This window comes from Aotus nancymaae, unplaced genomic scaffold (assembly GCF_030222135.1).
Source record: "Aotus nancymaae isolate 86718 unplaced genomic scaffold, 86718_ANA_hifiasm-v0.15.2.pri h1tg000062l, whole genome shotgun sequence".
Taxonomy (NCBI): Eukaryota; Metazoa; Chordata; class Mammalia; order Primates; family Aotidae; genus Aotus; species Aotus nancymaae.
This window is the reverse complement of record NW_026988476.1, coordinates 28,428,169-28,448,879: the sequence shown is the minus strand read 5'-3', so window position 1 is coordinate 28,448,879 and position 20,711 is coordinate 28,428,169. Positions and strand designations below refer to the sequence as shown.

The 20,711-nt window shown below is 35.9% G+C and overlaps 1 protein-coding gene across 15 annotated transcripts in view; it reads right to left on the bottom strand.

Annotated features, from left to right (window-relative positions):
- Positions 1-20,711, bottom strand: part of KIAA0586 (KIAA0586 ortholog) — a 134,630-nt gene that overhangs the window by 63,236 nt on the left and 50,683 nt on the right. For 13 of the 15 annotated variants that reach the window (XM_064365918.1, XM_064365921.1, XM_064365925.1 and 10 more), the window contains 9 exons: positions 20,047-20,127; positions 17,566-17,756; positions 14,959-15,077; positions 10,494-10,693; positions 6,367-6,526; positions 5,589-5,808; positions 4,824-5,077; positions 2,980-3,056; positions 940-1,074 (listed from right to left, as the gene is read on the bottom strand). In XM_064365918.1, the coding sequence (XP_064221988.1) occupies positions 940-1,074; positions 2,980-3,056; positions 4,824-5,077; positions 5,589-5,808; positions 6,367-6,526; positions 10,494-10,693; positions 14,959-15,077; positions 17,566-17,756; positions 20,047-20,127 (1,437 nt within the window). The remainder of the gene's footprint in view (positions 1-939; positions 1,075-2,979; positions 3,057-4,823; positions 5,078-5,588; positions 5,809-6,366; positions 6,527-10,493; positions 10,694-14,958; positions 15,078-17,565; positions 17,757-20,046; positions 20,128-20,711) is intronic. The other 2 variants (XM_021670907.2, XM_064365919.1) reach the window with 1 other exon arrangement.

Sequence of the window (20,711 nt, the reverse complement as noted above, 5' to 3'; positions counted from 1 at the left end):
AATGACTAATTACTGTCAATCCTATGCCCTTAAATTTAAATCTCACTCCTCTCTTTTTCTGCTATAACTGTCTTTGTTCACGTTCTCATTCTCTCTTGCTGGGATTACTCCAGCGGTGTTCTGACAGTTCCCCCATGTCTCCCTCACCTGTTTATGGCTTCATACTCCTTCCTAAGGCAACTCCCTTGTCCAAAAACCTTCATGGGCTCCACAGTACCCAAGCCTTACCATGGCCTAAATAAAATGTTCTTTATGATCATCTGGTTCAATCTACTCCTCCAGACTTACCTGATTCTTTATCTAAAATTCTAACCACACTGAGATTTTCAATACTTAATATGCTTTAATATTTCTTGGCTCTCAGTCCTAACAAATGCTATTTCTGCTTCTGAAATGTCCTTCCCTTTTGTTGCTGCCTGCAAAGTCCTACTCCATCTTTAAAGACTGACATCAATATAATATTGTGTATGAAGTGTCATCTGACTTCAAACAGAGTCTTTTCTCCTGTGTGTTCATACAGTACTTTTAAATACAGCTATTTGATCAGTTATTGCACTGTTGAATAATTACTTGTGTAAGCCTTTATCTTCCTGCATGACTGTAAGCTGTTTAAAGGTAGGGGTCACGTCTTATTTATCTTGGTATCTTTTCCAAGGTTGTATCTGGCATTTATAATGGATACTCAATAAATGGCGGAATAACGAATGAATAATCCTCACAAAGTTTCAGCTTTTTCAACCGTAGAACAAGATGGTTGAAACAGATGGTCTAAATTCCTTTCAGTTACAAAACTCTACAGTCCCATTACTCCAAGTTAAAGCTGCTATAGCACTGACCCCTGAATAAAATACTAGTATGCTTTAACTAATAGTAAGAATATTTTAATTTTTCCTGTATTTATATCTAACCAAAACAAAAGTCATTAAGGTTAAAAAGTACCTCTGAATGATAGACTGCTTGCTGTAAAACTGCTGACTCCTGGTTTTGTTTAGCAAGAAGAGAAAGAATTGCATCTGCATGAAATTTTTTATGGGGCATCCTAATCACTTGCCCTTCACTAGGAGGATCATCCTCCTAAAAAAAAAAAAAAAAAAAAAAAAACCATAAAGACAATTAATAAAAATAAGTTTTTTGAACAATTGGATTTTTCTCAATTTATAATTAATAAAAACTTAGCAGTCATGAAATGATATTAGCATTTTTTGAAAGAAGATGAACTCTTTATTTTCATCAAGTTCTCATTTTCTTTTGTCAATAATAAAAGGCCTCTACATTTGCCTCAAATATAAACCACAGTATGACATGTAAACTAGAGATGTGTTATAAAAACATAAAAATCAAACTGTCCCATGCAGTTGAGCTACCATGAATCATAAATGTTTTATATGATATCATTGTTTTTGGATCACACAGCTTCCTCTTCATATTTCTGCAGAAAAGCAATGCCACACTGTGGAAATGGGGGCAAAGCACTGAAATGCTGCAACTTGGACCACAAGCAAAAATGAAAAACTGAAGAAATATGGTATGGCAGCTATAGACCTCAATATCCCTTGCCTTTGGGCTGACATCTGGCTTACTTGGCGAGGGCATCAGTACTGAAGGCCCTCACTGGAGCACCCTGTATAGGCTTTTTCATGACTCCAAATAGGCCCATCCCAACAATGAGGAAAAGTGTGGGCCTCAGAGTCTAACAAAGTGGATTCTCATGTAAATACAAGTATTAACATAATTCCAAATTCATTAAAAGCATTTGTATTTATTTTATTTTTCATGAAATAAAGTTTATCAATTCCAGATTATAAGTCCCTATGCTCTAGCTATGCATAGATAAATACCAACTGGTACACGACTTCAAGTTATTTGGGGTTTTTCCAGATTGCACTTTTGCATTTGACTTTATTATGAATTTGTAGCATATGTGATTTAGGCATAGTAAAAATATCAAAATTAGAATTTAGTTTCAAATGTAGAAAAAGAGAAACAAGTTATAATTTAGTCTTAGTTCAGTTTAGCTATTTACTTTAAAGAAATTTAAACACGCTTTGGCACTTCGAAAAGCTCAAAGAAAGAAGAAAAATGCTCTAATAGTACAATAAAAAGACCAAATGTTGGTAATGCTTCTCTGAAAATAAAGGTATCTCATTTATGTCTTCTTCCTGTATTATTTCATTAAAAAGTGATTGCTGTGCTCTCTTCACAATTAGCTCAATCAGTTACCTGCAATAAACAACTACTGTTTAAAAATTGTTTTATTAAAATCTTATCAAAAAACTTCTTAATGAAGTCTTTTCATAGGCCTATGTGGAAAAAAAAAGCAACAATGCTTTAAAAAGATATGAATAAATATAGATAATAGTTTAGTACAATTACCTTTCGTTGCTTAGATTGTTTAAAAATATATAAAAAGTAAAGATTTCTATTCCTTAACAGGTTTTTCAAAAGAAAATTCCCACTATCATTTCTATATATTTATATATAATATGGTATTTTTAAATGCTAACTTTTTCTTTTACAGAGCTAGATAAAAACTAGAAAGGGTTAGCATCCCTGGACATCATTTTTCTTTTTAAGCCATTAAGTGTAAATATTTATTAGCACAAAGAATTATAATCATGGTTAGGGAAAAACAACAGATGTATTATAAGAGTTGGTTTAAACAGATAAGATCTTGCTTAAATATTTTAAAGACAACATATAGAGGTAACAGTTTGCAATCAGCTAGATTTCATTACCTAACACGTTAAACGTATATTTTTCTACTACTAGAGCCACAAGGGTAAATAATCACTTTTTTCATTCTCATAATTATAAGATTATATAATGAAATGTGCAAGAAACCCTAAATTATTTCATGGTTATTTCACTAAATTTTGTGTCTATAACTCAAAAAATTGAGAAAAAACCTGACTATTGGCAACAAATTCATAAAGATATTCTTCCTGTCAGAATTCAGTGTTGGAGTCAATCATTCCTTACCATTTCAACGGCATCGTGCAGAGTGCTGGATAAGCTATCATTAAGGTTTGTCAGATACAGTCCTACATCTTCTAAAACTAGAAATTAAAATATAAAAATTTAGAAAAAAAAGAAACACAAATTTAGCAAATAATCTATCCATAAAGCCATAGAATATTAGATTTAAAATTATACTGCAATGGAAATATTGGCAAAGTTTATAAACAAGTAATTCACAAACTACTCAATCTTACCAGTTTTTTTAAAAAGTATAATTTATAACAAAGACGAGATTTTTGTTTAACCTACCAGTTTGTTAGAAATTAAGAACTATAAATATCAATTGTAGTTATGAAACTGAGAAACGGGTACTCTCATATACTGTTGATATAATTAAAACTGATTAAAATTAAGAGCTAAAATCCTTTCTTGAACTTAAAGCAAAGAAAAAAAAATCCTTTCTAGAGAGCATGTTGGTGATGTATCTTTAAAGTAGACTCAGCAATTTCACTTCTAGGCATATATTCTTTTTTTTTTTTTTTTTTTTTTTTTTTTTGAGACGGAGTTTCACTCTTGTTACCCAGGCTGGAGTGCAATGGCGTGATCTCGGCTCACTGCAACCTCTGCCTCCTGGGTTCAGGCAATTCTCCTGCCTCAGCCTCCTGAGTAGCTGAGATTACAGGCACGCACTACTGTGCCCAGCTAATTTTTTGTATTTTTCATAGAGACGGGGTTTCACCATGTTGACCAGGATGGTCTTGATCTCTTGACCTCGTGACCCACCAGCCTCGGCCTCCCAAAGTGCTGGGATTATAGGCGTGAGCCACCGCGCCCGGCAGGCATATATTCTAAGGAAGCTACCAGATAAGTGCACCAAGATATATATACATGCAAGGATGGTAATTAGAAAGTTGTATCTAGACTGAAAGCACTGAAAACAATCTAAATGCCCTCTATTAAGGCACTAAATAGACTACACAGCCATAAAAAAAAATAAGGTAGATTTATATGGAGTCATATTAAAAGATATCCACAATATATTATTAGGTTAAAAAAATTTCAGGTTTCAGCCTGGGTGCAGTGGCTCATGCCTATAATCCCAGCCCTTTGGGAGGCCAAGGTGGGTGGATCACTTGAGCTCAGGAGTCTGAGACTAGCCTGGACAAAATGGTGAAATCTCGTCCCTACAAAAAAATATAAAAGTTAGCTGGGGCTGGTGGTGCGTGCCTGTAGTCCCAGTAACTCAAAAGGCTGAGGTGGGAGGCTCACTTGAGCCCAGGTAGTTGAGCCTGCAGTGAACCACAATTATGCCACTGCACTCCAGCCTGGATGACACAGTGAGATCCTGCCTCAAAAAAAAAAGAAAAGAAAAAAAAATTCAGGTGTCAAAACAATATGCATAGTAGAATCCTATTTTTTTTTTTTTAAAGACGGGGTTTCATCATGTTGACCAGGATGGTCTCAATCTACTGACCTCGTGATCCGCCCACCTCAGCCTCCCAAAGCGCTGGAATTATAGGCGTGAGCCACCGTGCCTAGCCTAGTAGAATCCTATTTTTAAAGGTAAACATATATCCACATACATATGTATTTATGTGTCTATATGTGTAGACAAAAAAGACTGGAAAGGTCTACCCCAAACCATTAAGAGTGATATTATTTCTGGACGGTGGGATTATAGGGAAGATTTGACTTTCTGAAGTTAAGATCCAGAAAAGTTAACTAAATTGTACTGGGCCCCCTATTCTTTCTACTATACCATGCTAAATCTTGAAAATTAAGTAAAAACACTTTAAACAGAAAAGGATTACTTAAGGAATTACCATAATCTAACAAATGAAATCAATTAACACAAATTAACTTACTCTTGGGGGCCAATTTTTGACCACAGCTAAATAAAATCTCTCCTTCAGAGATGGGTTTATCTAAAGTTTCAGTTTCAGTGACAGTAATACTCAATGTGCTCTCCAGTGTTGATGAATCAGAACCTGGCATCTGTGAGGGGGAAGAGGCGTTGGTGGCGGCAGGAAATGGCATAAAGGGGACTGGCTCTGGAGGTAGAGGCTGAACAGGGAAATCCATACTCTCTGGTTCTTCATCCTTAGCCACAGACATTACACTAAGAAAATAAAGACATATTTTGAGTTTGTTAGGTCACTATTCACTTTGACATAAAAAACAGACTCAAAGGCTATGTCTCCTCTAGCAAAATATTTTTTTGAATCTGCACTACTATAATTAACAAGATTTTAAAAAATTGTTTTCATGCTTTAATCATAGGCCATCTTGAAAGGTCTTCCAGACATCAAATAAATCTACATAGAGATATATAATATAAAAGTTAACTGATGATAGTAAATAATGATCCACAATAGGGAGAAATTGTTTTCTATTTTATTAACAATATAACAGATACCTTTAATTTAATCTGCTTCAAACCTTTTTAGAAAAAAGGTGAAGGCATAAATAAATTTGATAATTTTTAAAAATTCAACATTTATGAAAGTTCTTTCTTTCAAAGTATAAGGTAGTCTGTGTTTTATAAAGCTTTGTATAATATTGCTATGTTTTCAGTGGATCACATAAGTCAAACAAGTTGAAATGTAGTTACTAGTTATGTTCTCATTTACATAGCTCTCGGATGAAGTTCTTCTTGAGGAGAGTTAGGGTTTTCTTCTCCCAGTGGCAGGTCTCCATCACCCCACGGCTTAGGAAGCTCTGGGCTTGATACCTTCAATTTATCAATGGAAATCTCTGACAAAGTTGGGGTAAAAACTGCCGCTGGAGGAGGTGTAGTAGTAGGGGTAACTGCTGGAGTATTAGCAAGCATGATGGCAGGCATATCATCTCCTAAAGATTTTTTTAAAAAAAGATAGTAGTCAGTAAACAACTCCTTAGGATGGCAAGAAACATTGCTTCAGATATTCCTTACCATTTTAGCATACAAATAATGGCAATTATAATTAATAATAATAATGAGAGTGGTGGTGGCCATTAATGGGAAAATTCCTAAATTTAGTAAAGCATTAAAAAAAAAACTCTTGAAAAGATATCATTTTTAATACCACCATATACTTAGTCTAAGCATCTATTCAATTATATACTTTAAGAAGTAGCACCAGGCACGGTGGCTTACACCTGTAATCCTAGCACTTTGGGAGGCCGAGATGGGTGAATCACCTGAGGTCAGGAGTTCAAGACCAGCCTGGCTATCATGGTGAAACCCTATCTTAAAAAAAAAAGAAAAAAAGAGAAAAAAAAGAAGTAGCAATCAATTCCTAAATTTCCTTGCAAGAAGTAAGCAACAAGTATGTATACATTAATATAAGGCATCTTATAAGATAAATCATGAAATTTTGCTTAATAGTTGCTAAAATTAAAACTGAGTAACAGAAATAAAGTTTCTACCTTTTTCAGCTAATACTTTTTTCACAGGAAAAGCCATATCATGATCCGAATCACAGGGAGAAGAATCTGGAGTCTTTGCCAAAACACACTCCTTAGGAGATGATGAAGGTGAGCGAGGAGGCGTAGGCTGTGGGGTAGCCAATGGGGTACACATTCTTGCCTAAAATAAATTAATAAAACAAGATAAACTGTGTTTTCATCACTCAAATAAAAGTAATTTGAAATAATAATATGAACTCATTCATAGACTAGAGATAATTTAAATTGATAGCAAGGTTAAGTAATCTATCTCTTGAACGTCTACCTGTTAGTCTATGATTGGCCTGCTGAAAGTCTCAGGCAATTGAAATAACTCTGCCTCTGAAGTGGTCCCCACAGAATTCTAAGGCACCCTCTTTTAAAATAGAGAAGTAATTTACATTCCTAGCAACAGTGTATAAGCATTCCCTTTTTTCTGCAGCCTCACTAGCAACTGTTGGTTTGTATTTTGTTGTTGATTCTTCTTAATTTTTAATTTTTGTGGGTACATAGTAAGTATATATACATATATTTATGGTGATCTGTTTTTTTTTTTTGACCTTTTAATAATAGCCATTCTGACTGAGATGGTATCTCACTGTGGTTTTAATTTGCATTTTTCTGATGATTAGTGATGATGAGCATTTTTTCATGTTTGTTGGTGGTTTGTATGTCTTCTTTTGAGACCATTACTGGGTATATACCCCAAAGATCATTATACCAAAAAGACACATGCACTTATATTTCATTGCCACACTATTCACAACAGCGAAGACATGGTGTCGACCTAGGCACCCATCAATGGTGAACTGAATAAAGAAAATGTGGTACATATTCACCATGGAATACTACACAGCCATAAAAAAGAACAAAATCATGTCATTTGCAGCAGCATGGATGGAGCTGGAGGCCATAATCCTGAACAAACAAACAGAAGAACAAATGTTCTCACTTATAAATGAGAGCAGAACATACGTTCTCACTTGTAAGTGAGAGCTAAACATTGGGCACACATAGACATAAACATGAGAACAGTAGACACTGTGGACTATGATGGCAGAAGGTGGAAGGGAAGAAGTGGGGAATGGGTTGAAAAACTACTTTTGGATACTACGCTCACTACCTGGGTCCCATATATACACATACCAATCCTACACATGCATCCCCTATACTTAAAACAAAAGCTGAAATTTTAAAAATAAAGAAGACAGAAAGATTAAATAGACAAAGCTGAAGATCAAATCCAATTACAAACATGAAGGAAAGGCATAAAACAGAAAGGAAGCATTTTAACTGATTGACAAGATACCAAAAAAAGTCAGTCTTTTTGCACAAAAAAACAAAGCATATAAAAAGTAATGGAAGGATAAGAAAAAGTGGGAGTTGGGGAGAGATGAAGACAGCAGGGAGATGGAAAGTACTGGAGAAGGAAAAGTGGAACAATTTTATATTAATTTGTTGAATAGGTAATCATTCAAATGGTTCAAAATTAAAAAGGTACAAAAGAATAGTGAAAATTAAATCTCTCTCCTACTCTTATCCTTTCTACGTAGAGCCCTTCCTCAGTGTTATCAAATTTGACTTCAGTCATTTCATATGTATAATATATGGATATATCTATGGAATAAGTTCCCAAAAGTGGGACTACTCTATTAAAGGACAAATTATGTTTTTAGTTTTAATAGATACTGCCAGATTTCCTGGTACAGGATTTTACTATTTTATACTACCACCGGAAGGTAGGAAAATGACAATTTTCCCCAGATTTATCAGACTTTTAGAGTTTTGCCAATCTGATCAGTAAAAATGGAATTTCAATAACTTTTTTTTTATTATCTGTGAGGTTGATCATCTTCATTTTTTTTATATGTACATGGGTGATTTGTATTTCTTCTGTGTTTGACCTGTCTGCTCCTGTCTTCTGACCATTTAAAAATTATATTACTTAACTTTTTCTTCATTCTAAAAAGTCTTTATATAAGGTGATTACCCTTTATTCTGTATGAGTTGCAAATTAAAATGCAATTTAAAACCATGAAACATATTAGAATTTCTATAGCACTGCTTAATAATTAGTGTACTCAACCTTCATTTTAAAATGAAACAAGTAAACTATGTCTTTTTTCTTCTTGACTACATAAACATATAGCACAAAAATACTGTTTTCAAATATAACACTATCGTCTCATCATTGTGAAAGGATCTGAAGGTATTTTTCTAGTATTGGTAATGGATAATAAAGATGACAAACTATTAATAACTCAGTATTTATTTACCAAGTTCTTAGGCACCAGATTAAGCTCTGTCCATATATCATCTCATTTAATCTTCAGCAAAACTTTGGCTAAGAAAACACAGTACCATAAATATTTCAATCCTTCTTAAATGAAACCGGTCAAAATTGGTTTAATTCCCATTGAAATCTCAACAATATTTTTAATGGAACTTAAGAACTAACCTTAAAATATATGTGAAAGATTAAAAGGCCAAGAAAAGCCATGACAATTCTGAAGATAAAGAATGTTAAGTCGCAGGCTGGGAGTAGTGCTTGCCTTACTAGATATTCTGTAAGAAGATTTTAGTAAAGCCATCATCATTTAAACTAAGTATTCTATCTCTATTATAGAGGTAAAACTAAAGCAATGGAGCTTGGAATTCAAATTCAGATTTTACCAACCCCAAAGTCCAAGCTCTTTACACTGGTTTTCCCACATTTTCTCATCCAATCACTCTCATGAAAGTATATGCAATATATAGGCTGAAAGCAAACCAAAGTAATTGGCCTAGAAAAAACCATAACCCTGACCACATCTGTACTGCATGCATTCCCAATGAGCTAATAAAGCACAGATCAAAACTACAGATCAATTATTTGGCACATGAATTGCATTATACCACACCAATGTCTACAAAAGTTAAACACGGTATGTAACTTCATGTTTATACATCGAATGATGTTTAAATGTTTCATGTATATAAAATGATGTCTTTGTGGTCTACAGGATCAGAAGTAACTATAGTTTTAAACAGCTGGTAATAGAGAGTAAATTTTGGCTTTGCATAATTTCGTATTGCTATAATAGATTACAAATTCTTTTTAACACAAGAAAAGTTGATTAAACAAACAATGAAAGTTCCTGAAATGTATTTTTTTAAAGATTAAAAATATCAGTTTGTATAATAACCCAAAGCAATGTGTGATTCTTAGCTATATCTTGATTAAAAAAAAAAAAAACTATAAAGGATATTTTTGGAACAATTGGGGAAATCTAAATATGAGCTCTATATTCTATATTATTAACATGTCAAGGTTAAATTTGTGGGATCTGATGATGGTATTTTGTTTATGTAATAAAGCAACCTGTTTTGTGGAGATACTGCTGATGCTTTTGAGGTAAAGTGTCATGATGTCTATAACTTTCAAATGATTTTTAAAGGATATATGATATATAGCAGATATAAGACAGATTTTTTCAGAGTGCTAAAATATTATCTATCAATAAATATGAATGAGCCTTGATTAAATAACTAAATAAAAACATAGGTTTGAACTACAAGAGTCCAGTCATACCAGGATGTTTTTTCAACCAAATGTGGATCAAAATCAGTATTCATGAGATAAGAAACCCTTATATACAGACAGCTGACTTTTCATATATTTGGGTTTTTCAGAGCCAACTGTGAGACCTGTGTATGCAAGAATTTGCCAATTCCCCACGTACCAATGGACAACTGTATAGGTAAAGGGTGTACAGATGTTCATTGTATCATACTTTCAACTATTCTATAGATTTAAAAGTTTCTAAAATAAAATGCTAATGGGAAATGCTATGGGAAATGTTACTTTAATCATAGCCACAAGGAATAAAATTCTACCACCAGCTGGGCATGGTGGCTGGTGCCTGTAATCCCAGCTACTCAGGAGGCGAGGCAGGAGATCACTTAAGCCCAGAAGTTCAAGACTACAAGACAAGCCAAGGCCATAAATAAAGACCATGTCTCTAAAAATAATAATAATACTTCTACAACAAACAATGATCTTATGGTATGCAGCTTAAAATTCATCTATTTTACTGTTCTTCAATAAATCTATCAAAAATTCCTCATACCGGCAAATACATTTCATTTGTTGAAGCATCCCCAGAAACACTTGCAGCAACAGGATCTTGCTTCTTTGGTTCTCTGTCACCCAGCATAACAGCAATGGTCTCAGCAAGAGCTTCATTCACAAAATGGTTAATCATGTCTGAGTTCACAGGAACACCAGCATCAACAAAAAGCTGGAGGGCACCACTGCTTGTTCCTTCCACTAAAGGGAAAAAAAAAAATTCAGAATAAGTGGGCAAGAAACATGCTTGCAATCCAAACTTTCTTTTTTTTTTTTTTTCTTGAAACAGTCTCACACTGTCACCCAGGCTGGAGTGCAACGACACAGTCTTGGCTCACTGCAACCACTGCCTCCCAGGTTCAAGTGATTCTCCTGCCTCAGCCTCCAAAATAGCTGGGATTACAGGTGTGTGCCATCACACCTGGGTGAGGTTTAGGAATTGACTGCCAAGTGGCATAAGGAAGCTTTTGGAGAAGATAGAAATGTTTTTCTGTCTCATGATTATGTGGTTAATGTATAGCTGTGTGTACTTGTCAAAGCTTGTCAAACTGGGCCAGGTGCAGTGACTCACTTCTGTAATCCCAGTGCTTTGGGCGGCCAAGGCAGGAGGATCACTTGAGGCCAGGAGTTTGAGATTAGCCTGAGAAACAGCAAGACTCCCATCTCTACTTTATCTATCTATCTATCTATCTATCTATCTATCTATCTATCTATCTATCTATCTATCTATCTGTCTGTCTGTCTGTCTATTTGACAGTCTCGCTCTATCACCCAGGCTGGAGTGCAGTGATGCGATCTTGGCTCACTGCAACCTTTGCCTTCTGGGTTCAAGCAATTCTCCTGTCTCAGCTTCTGGAGTAGCTGGGATTACAGGTGTGCACCATCACACCCAGCTAATTTTTATATTTTTAGTAGAGACAGGGTTTCACCAGGTTGGCCAGGCTGATCTTGAACTCCTGACCTCAGGTGATCTGCCTGCCTCAGCCTCCCAAAGTGTTGGGATTATAGGCCTGAGCGATTGCACCTGACCCAAGAATTATTTTTAGCTGGGCATGGTGGCACACACCTATGGTCCTAACTACTTGGGAGGCTGAGGCAGGAAGGCTGCTTGAGCCCAGGAGTTCGAGGTTACAGTGAGTTATGATCATGTCACTGCAGTCCAGCCTCTAGCATAGATGACAGATCAAGACCCTGGTTCTAATTAAAACAAACAAACAAGCAAAAAACTAGTCAAACTGTACACTTAGAAGTGGTGACTGCTAGTGATGATGGCTGATCACTAGCAGCTCGGGCACGTAGCTCCCAGTGAAAGCGCAGAGAACGAGAGGACGCCACACTTTCAGACGAATATTTGTAGCTCACGGACCAGGAGATTCCCAGCGGAGGAGCTCCACGGGTCGCCAGAGCGACTCTTGTGGCCGCCGCGGCGGTTTTGCTGGCGCCTTAAAGCGGCAGTTCTTGGTGCAGAGTCCAGAGATTCCTGGGCAGAAAGGCACCATCAACCTTAACACCGCTGTCTTGGCCGGCGCAGTGGATTGCTCAGGTTTCGGCGCTGGGAATCAACAAGTTGGACGTCCGCTCAGAGACCTAGTCAGAAAGTCGGTAATTACAAAGACGACAGATGGATAAATATATAATCAAGGGAAGAAAGCAGCCTAAAAAGGCAGAGAATACTCAAAATCAGAATGCCTCTCCCTCTACAGGGGATCGCAATTCCTCATCAGTAACGGAACAAGGCTTAATGGAGAACGAGTGTGTTCCAATAACAGAAGCAGGTTTCAAAATGTGGGTGATGAGAAACTTCTGTGAATTAAAAGAACTTGTTCTAACCCAATGCAAAGAAACTAAGAACCTTAAAAAAAGGTTTGACGAAATGCTAACGAGAATGGACAATTTAGAGAGGAATATAAGTGAATTGATGGAGCTGAAAAGCACAACACGAGAACTTCACGAAGCATGCACAAGTTTAAACAGTCGAATTGATCAAGCAGAAGGAAGGATATCAGAAGTCGAGGACCAGCTCAGTGAAATGAAACGAGAAGACAAGATTGGAGAAAAAAGGATAAAAAGGAATGAGCAAAGTCTCCAGGAAATATGGGACTATGTGAAAAGACCTAATCTACGTTTGATAGGTGTACCTGAATGTGATGAAGAGAATGAATCCAAGTTGGAAAATACTCTTCAGGATATCATTCAGGAAAACTTTCCCAACCTAGCAAGGCAAGGTAATATTCAACTCCAGGTAATACAGAGAACACCACAAAGATATTCTTCAAGAAGACCAACCCCAAGGCACATAATTGCCAGATTTATTAGGGTTGAAATGAAGGAGAAAATACTAAGGGCAGCCAGAGAGAAAGGTCAGGTTACCCACAAAGGGAAATCTATCAGACTCACAGCAGATCTCTCAGCAGAAACCCTACAAGCCAGAAAAGAGTGGGGACCAATATTTAACATCCTTAAAGAAAAGAACTTTCAACCCAGAATTTCCTATCCAGCCAAACTAAGCTTTATGAGCGAAGGAAAAATTAAATCTTTTGCGAACAAACAAGTACTTAGAGACTTCACCACCACCAGGCCTGCTTTACAAGAGCTTCTGAAAGAAGCACTATACATATAAAGGAACAACCAATATCAGCCTTTCCAAAAATATATCAAAAAGCAAAGAACATTAATACAATGAAAAATTTACATCAACTAATGGGCAAAACAGCCAGCTAGCATCAAACGCCAGTATTAAACTTATATATATTTCAATTGGATAAAAAGCCAAAACCCATCGGTATGCTGCATCCAGACCCATCTTACATGCAACAATACACAAAGACTCAAAGAGAAGGAGGAAGATTTACCAACCAGAGAGTAAAAATAAACAAATAAACAAAAAGCAGGAGATGCAATTCTCGCCTCTGATAAAGTAGACTTTAAAGCAACAAAGATCAAAAGAGGCAAAGAAGGACATTACATAATGGTAAAAGGATCAATGTAACAAGAACAGCTAACGATTCTATAGATCAACGAGATAGAAAATTAACAAGGATATTCAGGACTTGAACTCAGACCCGGAACAAGTAAACTTAATAAACATTTATAGAACTCTCCACTTCAAATACACAAAACATACATTACCACCTCACACCTATTCCAAAAGTGACTATATAATTGGAAGTAAATCACTCCTCAGTAATCGCATAGCATTTCATAGGTTTAAATTAAATATTGGTTGGCTGTTTGTTTGTTATCTTCTTCCCTTATTCCTTCCTGACTACATCATTAAGTATAATTATCAGTATACAAGAGGTTTTCAATACCCATTACTAAATTGCATTCTAGCCTGGGCAAGAAAGCAATACTCCCATTCTCTCTCCCTCATTCTTTTCCTTTTTCCTCCTCCCCATTCTCTCTCTCTCTTTCTCTTCCTTTTTCCTCCTCCCCATTCTCTCTCTCTCTTTCTCTTTAAAAAAAAAAAAGAAGTGTGACTTCTATGGCAAGTAAACTTACCTCAAAAAAACAAGAAGGAGGTGGAAAGGAAGAACAATAGGAAGAGGAAGAGAAAAAAATGGAGAAAAGAAGGGGGAGAAGAAGAGGGAAAGGGGGAAGGAGAAAAAGAAGAAAAAAATGGGGAAGAGAAGGGAGAGAAGAGGGAAAGAGGGAAGGAAAAAAAGAATGGCATAGGCTCTATAAAGAGGCACATTTTAACCATTTAGGCCAGGCTCAGTGGCTCATGCCTGTAATCCTAGCACTTTGGGAAGGCTGAGGCGGACAGATCACTCAGTCAAGAGATAGAGACCATCCTGGCCAACATGGTGAAACCATGTCTCTACTAAAAATACAAAAAATTAGCTGGGTGCAGTGACGAGTGCCTGTAGTCCCAGCTACTCAAGAGGCTAAGGCAGGAGAATCACTTGAACCTGAGAGGTGGAGGTTGCAGTGAGCCGAGATCATGCCACTGCACTCCAGCCTGGGCAACAGAGCATGACTCCATCTCAAAAACGAAAAGGCTCAATTTAACCATTCAATGAATATGTAAACTCTTGTTAGGTATCAGCCAAGGTCTAGGCACAAAAGGAGAAACATCCTTAAATGTTTCTCAGCCCAGGTCTAGGCACAAAAGGAGAAACATCCTTAAATCCTGAGTAATTTATAGTCTAGAGTGAGACAGATATGGAAACCAAACTTGATATAATCTAATAATTACTATAACAAAAATATGTACAAAGTACTATGAGGATAACAGAGATTTGGAGTGGGAGGTATGAAGAGTGGCTTAATCATCTGAAAGCCGCAACATGAAATAAGAGGGTGAGACATAACTAACCATCATCACAAAGAAGTACTATGAAGTTAGGTTAAAAGAGCTTACCTTTTGTTGTTGGAGGATTTACTTGACCTCTGGAATGTATAAATCCACAGTGAACTAAGGCTTTTGTCTTTTAATAAAAACAAAAAAGATCCATTTCACTCACCAATGTCAGAAGTTAGTGGTTCACTTGTCTCACTGACTGACACACTGATATTAGGGGCAATCTGTTGCTGGATTGGAAAGAGCCCAGAGATAATTCTTGACATTATTTCTTGCTCTACCCTGAGCGGGGGAGGGGCAGATAAAAGTTAAGATTCCTCAATTTAATTGAAATGTTAAAAATGTTAGACATAATACCCTTAAAAATAACCTTTACCAATGCCACAAACACGTTTGTGTGAAAGTAATCATTCTGAAAGTTTAATCTAGAAGAAAAAATAATAATAAAATGGGCTGGGCATCATGGTGCACACCTGTAATCTCAGCACTTTGGGAGGCCACATTGGGCAGACTGCTTGAGCTCTGGAGTTCAAGATTATCCTGGGAAACAGGGCAAAACACCGTCACTACAAAAAATACAGAAAATTAGCTGGGCATGGTGGTATGTGCTTGTAGTTCCAGCTACACAGAAAGCTGAGGTGCGAGGACGGCTTGAGCACAGGAGGTCAAGGCTGCAGTGAGCCATGATCACCCCACTGCACTACAGCCTGGGCAATAGAGTGAGACCTTGTCTTGAAAAATAAAAGTACCTCTGAAGAAGATAAAACACACTAAACAGAATCTCCTTGTGGGAGATAGTTCATGAAATCAAAGTAAAATCTTTCAGATTAGTCTAATGAGAAGCTTAACAGAACTCCTAAATTCAAAATAAGACTTGGGTTAATGACATCATGTACCTAAACTGTTTGATTTCCACTCTGAGCGCACATATAAAAACCATACAAGATCAGAGCTAGAAAAGAAGTCCAGCTGCCCTCTCTTCAAGGAAATAAACATATAGGCTGTAATACAGACTGTACTATATTATAGCCTATATGTTTATTTTATATTACAGCCTATATGTTTATTTTAGTACTTACCAGAGCTAGAAAAGAAGTCCAGCTGCCCTCTCTCCTCAAGAAAATAAACATATAGACTGTAATACAGACTGTAATATAGTACAGCTTACATGTTTATTTTAGTTTTCCTCTTAAAATGTAAAGAAAAATGTATCTCCAAGGTCATCTTTGGGAAGGGAAAGGGGAACAGGAGACTTCTAAAACATTTCTTTAGAGCAGCTAATAGACTTCTTAAACATTTTTATTATATAAATAATAGGTGTTCATTGTTAAAAATTTAGAAAATGTATGAGTTTAAAAAACTGATAAGGCTTGCTTATAATTCTAGGTTCAAGGATAAACACAGTTAATTTGGTATATATGTTTTTTCAAACTTTTGTTTCATGCAAACTTTTTTTGTGAGACAGAGTCTCACTCTTTAGCCCAGTCTAGTGTGCAGTGGCCCAACCTCGGCTCACTGCAACCTCTACCTCCTGGGTTCAATCGATTCTATTGACTCAGTCTCCTGTGTAGCTGGAACTACAGGTGCATGCCACCACACCTAGCTAATTTTTTTTTTAGTAGAGACGGGGTTTCACCATGTTGGTCAGGCTGGTCTCGAACTCCTGACCTCAGGTGATCCACCCGCCTTGGTCTCCCAAAGTGCTGGGATTACAGATGTGAGCCAATGTGCCAGGCTGCACACTTATTTTTGAGTAAGATCTTGTAAACTAGGGTTACACTGTTAGTATCCTGCTTCATTTACATGCCAGTATATTATTAATATCTTTAAACATCACTAAATTTCTTCTAAACCTAATTTTCACGACTATATTAATATTCAGTAATTTCACTTATTCCATAACTTCCTTAAGGTTTCTTACAAGTAAAAATACAAATAATAGAGTTCATTTCATATTCATGTGTAATAACGAGTTACAATTGTTATTGTAATATGTAACAATGATAATATATTACAACTTGTTGTTATAAGTATGTAACAAACCTAGAACAGTGCCTTCTTTGTAGTGGCAGGTATTATATGGCCTAGTATAGCAGTCAACCTTTATCCCCAACCTTTTGGCACCAGGGATTGGTTTTGTTGAAGCTAATTCTTCCATAGATGGGGAGGTAGCGGGGTTGGATTCGGGATGAAACTGTTTTACTTCAGATCATCAGGCATTAGATACTCATAGGGAGTGTGTAACCTAGATCCCTCACATACACAGTTCACAATAGGGTTTGTGCTTCTGTGAAATCTAATGCCACCACTGATCTGACAGGAGGTGGAGCTCAGGCAGTAATGCTCAATTACCAGCTGCTCAGCTCCTGCTGTGCATCCTAGTTCCCTGGTTCCTAATAGGCCACAGATCGGTACTAGTTCATGGCCCTGGGGTTGGGGATCCCTGGCCTAATAGCAAACCATAATTACTTCCTTAGGATAAGTTTCTGGAAATGAATCACTGGATTAAAGAACATGTACATTTTTAAGGCTTCCTAAAAATAGTCTACTTTGCCAAAATCGACAGACTGAGTACAAATATTCAAGGACAAAAATAATACCTCCAACAATAGTTAAGCCCTCGGCATTATATCAAACACTTTCCAGTGACTAAAGCAAACAAAGTTTAATAAACAAAAGAAGACAAGAAATATTTTGAGCCACAATTTAATATTTCCCATTTATATTTGCTACTATAGTTCTATTCATACTAACACCATTGTAAACTTACCATTGAATTAAGCTATTTTCCAATGTCTCTTTTCTCTCAATTACTTTATCCAGAATATCAGCTGTGGGCTGAAAAGTAGAAGCAACTGGCGGAAATGGAGGACCATTATATTTTGTACAATCAGCTTTAATGCTTCTGTTAAACTCCAGAATTGGTTCAGAGTCTGGAATTTCATCACATTTTTCCTCTTCCTGGTAGTAATAAAAACAAAACTATTATATTCTTGTATTTGTTCAAGATTTACTGAGTACCAATTATAGGCAAGGAACTAGGTGAAATAACCAACACTTCTAAATTAACCAACAGCATTTCTAATTAGGTGGTATCACATTAATTATAACATACACATTAGTCATACATATCATATTGAAGAATCCCTAATTACATAATCAGTTTGTCTTTTTAGAACCCAATATTCATTGAATGCAATCATAAAATAAACTAGAAAATGTAATTATTCCTAGATGAAACACTATTAACATTTCTCTCTAGAATTGTATGAACTTAATAATTATCATTAAAAAATTGATGCATCTTGATATGGTTTGGATATTTGTCTCCTCCAAATCTCATGTTGAAATGTGATCCCCAGTGTCCAAGATGGGGCCTGGTGGACGGTGCTTGGGTCATGGGGGTGGATCCCTCATGAATGGCTTGGTGCCCTCCCCATAGTAATAAGTTAGTTCATGTGAGAGCTGGTTGTTTAAAGGGCACTGGCACATCCTCCTCTCTCTCTTACTCCCTCTCTTGCTTTGTGACACACCTGTTCCCTCACAGCCTTCTACCTGAGTAAAAGTTTCCATGAGCCAATTACATCTCTTTTCTTTTCTTTTCTTTCATTTTTTTTCAGGCAGTTTCCATCTTTTCACCCAGGCTGGAGTGCAATGCCATGATCTTGGCTCACTACAACCTCCACCTCCTGGGTTCAAGCAATTCTCCTGTCTCAGCCTCCTGAGTAGCTGGGATTATAAGTACCCGCCACCACACCCAGCTAATTTTTGTATTTTTTAGTAGAGACAGGGTTTCACTATGTTGGCCAGGCTGATCCTAAACTCCTGACCTCAGGTAATCCACCCGCCTTGGCCTCCCAAAGTCCTGGGATTACAGGCGTGAGCCACCTTGCCTGGCCTTAAATCTCTTTTCTTTATAAATTATCCAGTAATTCCTTTATAATAATGCAAAATGGACTAATACACTTCCAAAATCACTTTTTGCTCTTATACAACTTATAATTTACATTTAAATATGCAATTAGGTCAGTCATCTGACTAATCTGCATTATCACATCATAATCAATAAAGTTATTTCTGGAATTGTTAAATTTTTTATTACAAAAAATATCATATGTGTTTAAACAAATAGTGTCTATATAATGTATCTGTTATATAAATAACATGAATTGCATTTATCTGCTCCCCAACTTTAACAATTACCAACTCATGGTCAGTCTTGTCTCATTTAGCCACTCTCCCCTTCACATATCATTTTAAAGTAAAACACAGAAATCATATCATTTTATTTATAGATAATTCAATCAAAAACACTTTGGTATCTCTAAATACTATAACTCAGTAACATTATCTCATTGAAAAATGAGGTCTACAGCTAATAAATGGCAAAGCTACTACAAGAACACTTGTCTTTGAATGCTAAATCCTTTGCTACTGCTATAACTATTTCCTTCACTTGTATATGAGATAAACAATGACCAAGTACCTTTTGCTAGGCATTAGGAATATATAACTAAGGTCCCTGCCTTCAAAATTCTCATGTGGCACTCACACGAGAAAAGACATACCTGTGAGCAAATAACATTAATATACTGTACACCTCTTCATATTCTAAAACTGGAGTTCATTTTATGATTAACAAAACTGGTCTTAGCTCTGAAAGTCAAAGAAACATGAACAAATGTCTTCTTTAAAGTCTACTGACATAATATTCAAGTAGTTTCAATGTTCTATGATTTTGTCTCCCATCCTTTATAATTTAATTCTGCCTATTTCTTCTATTTCATTATTTCTATCATTTCTATAACTCTTAGTTCTACATGGGATCTTCCTCTGGATTATAGATTCCTCACAACTTTTTTTCTCAATACAAATTAATTGGTTACCTCATCATGAATCCAAAAATCACAATAGATAAATGTAATAGAATGAAGAAAAGACAGATTGAAAGAAAAGAAGCCAAAGGAAGTGGGAAGAAAGAAGGAAGCAGGAAACAGCAGAGGTAAAATCTAGGTGGGAAACAGCAGACGACCATGAAGTTTCATGAAGGCAGATAGGTGATATAGATGAAAGACAATACTGCGTTCTAGAATAACAACTTTATAATTTTTAAAATAAAAGTATATTTAACTCAAAAGTAAAAGAAAGTATCTAAAAGCACTGCAACAAAATATTAACAGTCAAAAGATAGTCAACAACCTGGAAAAATACCGGTAGAAAATAATTTCTTATGGTTTCTAAGCTTTGTTACCTGTATGACATCGATTATTTCATCAAAGTTAGTTCCTGGAAACTTCACCTCTTCTTCATCTATCTTCACAATTTCTGGAGTCTAAAGAAAGCATTTTCAGAAAGTTTTTGTTGTGCTTAATGCTTTTAAAATTTATAAGTAATTTATCATCTTTCCACCTATAAGCTTATAATTACATGGTCCTGTTTTTAAATTTTATTACCCTATTCAGAATTGATTTAACTTGTAAATGAAATCCAAGCTAGTCCCCAAGCCATTAGGTCACCATTTCAATAGCTATAACAAATTAATCAGCCATTTTTCTGTTAAAAAAACTCTACCAGCAATATAACTTAATTGATCAACAGGTCAGTAGAATTGAAACTTCTCTTCCAGAATTAAAAGAAAGAAAAGTGTTTACATGTGTAGATATCTAAGTATACACATATACAAACTCACACAAAGACAGATACAAAATCAAATAATTCAGGAAAATAAACAAAATAATCATTTTAAAAATCTAACCTTTAGACCTTACTATAAAAAGTATAGTCACACAATAGCCTCTTACTGACAGCAGAATGTCTTACTGAGAACAGAATGATAAACAGTCCAAAAATTTATTACTTGTTATCATAGAAGTTTCAATAAACTTCTGGTTTATTGAAAATTACTGATGAAAAATT